The 4462-nt window shown below is 53.1% G+C and overlaps 1 protein-coding gene across 1 annotated transcript in view; it reads right to left on the bottom strand.

Annotated features, from left to right (window-relative positions):
• Positions 1 to 4422, bottom strand: part of LOC104279915 (P2X purinoceptor 6-like) — a gene marked incomplete at its 3' end in the record, with an annotated part of 7783 nt that extends 3361 nt beyond the window's left edge. Inside the window, exons 1-3 of the mRNA XM_009877378.1 lie at positions 4354 to 4422; positions 1218 to 1293; positions 407 to 500 (exon numbers count right to left, since the gene is read on the bottom strand). Of these exons, the coding sequence (XP_009875680.1) occupies positions 407 to 477 (71 nt within the window). The remainder of the gene's footprint in view (positions 1 to 406; positions 501 to 1217; positions 1294 to 4353) is intronic.
• Positions 4423 to 4462: the final 40 nt, after the last annotated feature.

Here is a 4462-nt window from a genome sequence, read left to right as displayed (position 1 = left end):
ACAGGCTTGCCAAGGCTGTGGGCACAGTCCTTCTGAAGCAGCATCGTACTTACTTGGAGAAGTTAAATTTGGTGAAGTGGATGGTGTGTTTTATAAAAAGAGTGAAATTCTCCGCCTCAGCCAGAAGAGGTTTCCTAGAAAACAACCACCAAGGAATTCAGATGTTGCCCAGCAGCCCCCTTCCCCTCACTCCTCAGTCTCTCCATGATCCTGGGACTTTGCCTACAACAGACAGTTGCAAGAAATGCTCTTGCGTGAAGCTCTCTGGGCTTAACTGAGCAGGTCGAAGATCTCCATGAGCTTGGCTGCCCCTCGAGCAATTCTGATCAGGCCCCTGGTTACAGAGGGCACAGAGGGGAGCAACTGAAGCTCCCGACGCCCGCTGTCCCCTCCTCCCGGGCCTCACCTGGGCAGGGTGTCGCTCTCCACAGGGCACCAGCCATAGATCTCACAGGTGGAATGGCTGGTGTTGAACATCACACATTTCCCAGTTTTTATCCCTGCAAATGAGACAAATATCTATCATTTACTATTCCTTTCCAAAACCTCTTCTCTGCAGCCCCCCTCCTGGGATAGTGCCCCGGCCAGAGGCTTGTTCTGCCCTTCTCAAAGCCTGAAACACAAAGATGACCCTGGGCTCATCTTCAGGGTTTTCCCCACCTAAAGAGCTTCCCAGTAAAACCCTTCTTTGAGGCCAAACAAAGACCCACAGCTGGGTGGGAACCCAACAAACTGGGGCAAGAGCTTCGGTCACTGACCTCCTGGAGCTGAAACATCCTCTCCTTTCCAGCTGAACTCACGGGGGCTGCTAATATTCATCAGCGTGAAATAAAAGCCAGGTTTTATTACAAAAGGGAAGCCCACCCATCACACAGCACACTGGTTTCAATGCCAGCAGCCAATGCCAGAGTCAAAGCACTCCCTGCACTTGCGGTGACAGCGCCTGGTGCCCGCAGCACTGGCTCGAGTGGCCACAACAGGTGGTTTTCCTTTAACTTAAACCCATTTCCCCTTGTCCTATTAGGGTAAGAATGAATCATAGAATGGCCTCGGCTAGAAGGGACCTTAGAGATCATTCTACTCCAACCTCCCTGTTGCCAGGGATGCCACCTGTTGACTAGATTTGTAACAAGTCCCTCCCCAGCCTTCCTGTAGGCTCCCTTCAGGCACTGGAAGGCATGCTTTTTTTCTTTTTTTCTTAGCAAAACAGCCGGTACCGTTACCACGAAGCACTGGGTCTCCCACGGGACAGTCTGCATCTTCTGCGCACGCCGCCTCGAGGACAGAAGGGCTCTGAGAGAGACAGAGAGAAGCGCTGGTACTGCTCACTCGTGTTTCGGCGCTGCCGCTCCCGTTTCTCCAAACACATCCCAGATGCTTTATGGAAGACACCTGCCATGTCCAGACCGTGGGCAGCCTCCAGACAGCAAGGAGACAGATATCTCCGAGGGGCAATCCCTCCCCTGCTTGTCTCCACGTGCTCTGGGGTGCTGACCTCCTCCGCCTCGGAGGCAGAGGAAGCCTCAGGAGCTAGCTCAGGCCTTTCGACTGGGTTGGGGAACAAGCACGGTTGGCTCCAGGAGGGCCTTAATGGCAGAGCCCACCAGCACAATTCTCCTGGGGAAAAGCTGCAGAGAACCTAAACAGAGCACAACACAATTTTTACGAGAGACATGGAAAGTTTCACCCTCACTTTGGACCCTCCTGATTGCCAGGAGCAGCAAAAAGCTTCTGTTGGAACACGGAGAGATGACAGCAGGTGGGGGACCATAGGGAACATCTTCCACCAGCTACTCCCAGGCTAGCGCAGGAGCCACCAGCCCATGAGAAAGCCACCTCCCCAAGCCCAAAGGCAAGTGGGGAAACCCCAGTTACGGAGTGAGGAGTGTTTGTCCAGGCTCTCCCAGGGCTGTCTCAGGCCAGGCCCAGCCCCTTGTTCCAGGTGTGAAACCCACCATGATGACCTGAAGCACCTTCGGGCTGGGTGGGGTGATGCTGTAAAAAATAAGCACTTAGGAGAGCGCTTTGTCATCCTGGATCCAAATCAGATGGCAAGGATTCAGCCTCCAGAAGGACCCAGACAACAGGCATTTGTAGCTGAGCGTATCAGTCCAGGTAACGAGATGCAGGACAACTGCCACTTGGGAGACAGACATGTCTGGGTGTTCAGGGCATGCAAGCTCCAAAGCTTGGGAGAAATTCAGGTACCCAAGTGATGGTGTTACAGAAAACCTACAATCTGGCCTTTTAGTGCAAACGAGCCTTCAAAAATCTGCTGGTGCTGGTGTTCTCCATAGGCAGGATCTGAGCCAGGTGACACGTGCCACAAGTGTGTTGTGAGAAGCAAAGGGAGCCAGACTCAGGGAAAAGCCCTCATGGGGGCACCAGATGCGTGCTCCTAAAGCTCCCTGCTGCGCCTTGGTTGAGTAAAGATCTAAAAGCTTGGGAAAATCAAGAGGAACAAGTTTTTCAAGGAAGCTACCCATGTTTGGAACGGGACAGGAATACAAGCACACCAGCATTCCCCATGAGGGTGGGCAGACCCTGGCACAGGGTGCCCAGAGAGGGGGTGGCAGCCCCATCCCTGGGAGTGTTTAAGGCCAGGCTGGATGGGGCTCTGGGCAGTCTGATCTCGTGGGGGATGTCCCTGCCCATGGCAGGGGTTGGAACTGGATGATCTTTAAGGTCCCTTCCAAGCCTGACAGTTCTACGCTTTCAGAAGACGACCCCCACAGTGCACACAGCAAAGCTCAGATGCCGCTCAGAGCTCGTAGCATTTGTGCTCCTGGGACTGGGGCGATCCCAGAGAGGTGACAGCAGAGATCTATGCAAAACCACTAGGAACCCCAGAGCTCCTAATTTTTTACCTGTCTTCTGTAGTCACAAATATGTGGCTAGAGAATGACTTTGTTCTTAACCTAGGTCGAAACAACTGCTGATGCCCAGCCCTCGACAGCTTGGGTTTCCAACCACTCAAAGTACTTGAGATCAACACCAAAAGGTCTCCCTGAGCTCAACACAGACATCAGCTCCTAAAACAACCCGTCCCATGTTTGAGTGCTGCCTCTGGCCCCAGCCACTCTTCTCCCTGGTCTGCTAGCACAGAATACCTCAGTAATCAAGAATATGCAGAACTTCCTGCAAAGTCAAAAGCTGTCCCTGCTAAAACTTCCAAGTTCTCCAGATGTGAAGAAAAACTTGAGAGAGCGGCACCGGGTGCAGGCTGTGACAGGCACCCAGACACACCGCAGCTCTGCGACAGGATGAACTGCTCAGCTCTCCCTGTATCCTTGGCTCGCACGCTGCAAAAAGTAAGCGGCCAGAGATGCTTGTGATTGCCTGTGAGAAAGCCCCAAAATCTCTGCAGCACATGTCCTGCCCTGGGGACGTTCCTGAAGCTATCCGCACTTCAGGGCTTCTCGAGGTTTTAAAGAGGGATCATTAATACCATTTTCCCCAAACAAAAACCAGGGTTGCTCCTCCTATCCTGGGGTCTGTGGGCTGCGTTTGGAGAGCAGCCCACTGCAAAAACCGAAGGGACCGTTAAGACAGTGCTTGGCGGAGGCACAAGGTGCCAGCAGTGACTTAGCTTAAAAGACATTTGCTCCTGTCTGCCAAGCAGGGTCTGGCTTGGGAGAGTTCAGCTGAGGAGCTGGCCTGAATCCAGCCTTATAGGGAAGATTTCTCCCAGAGAACATCTACCACTAAGTGCTGGCTGATCGGGAAACCGCTTAGACCTTGTGCTCTGTTCCTCCTAAAAATAGGACACTAAGATGGAGAGGGTACGAGTCCTGCAGCAGAGAGTTACAAAGCAAATGTGCATGAAAACATCAGGAAAAAGGGCAGAATGGAGCAGCAAGTCAAGAAAACACGAATATACGTGAGACTTGAGAAGGAACAGAGGTAACGGAGGTACTGGCTGCAGATGGCAGTGCTGATGGCAGCCCCACCGCGGAGGTGGAACAGCTACAGAGCAACACGGCTCTGTTGGTCCAAGGGCAGCAGAAAGCCTGTGGGGATCAGTGTCCCTGCTCCTCAAGAGGCCCAGAGAGCTGGTGAAGCCCCAACAGACCGTGTCCCTTGTTCTCCTGGTCACCAGGTGATTCTGGCCAGGCTGCTCGGATACGTGTCTTGGGTCGCATAGGTACAACAGAGCAAGTGCAAACGAGTGATGAGATCTACAGAGCAATGAGAATGAGGGGAACCAGTTTGGTGAGGAAAAAAAAAGTCCATTTTTCTTTTCTCTCCGGTCTTGCGGCGGGTTCTGCCGTGTTCCTGTACAGCTAAAGGGCAGTGGTTTCCTAAAACTGGCCGCAGCGCAGCGCTGGGCTGAGAGCAGCACAGCTCACTCACCTCGGGACAGGTGCCCTGGGACTGCTCTGTTGTGGCGATGAAATTCGTCACCAGAAAAAGCACGTTTTCTCCCTGGAAAGCAAGAAGGCACCTTCAGCGGCGGATTTAC

Source organism: Apaloderma vittatum, unplaced genomic scaffold (genome assembly GCF_000703405.1).
Source record: "Apaloderma vittatum isolate BGI_N311 unplaced genomic scaffold, ASM70340v1 scaffold33509, whole genome shotgun sequence".
Taxonomy (NCBI): domain Eukaryota; kingdom Metazoa; phylum Chordata; class Aves; order Trogoniformes; family Trogonidae; genus Apaloderma; species Apaloderma vittatum.
Note: the sequence above shows the minus strand (reverse complement) of the source record. Positions and strands in the feature narration are given on the sequence as shown.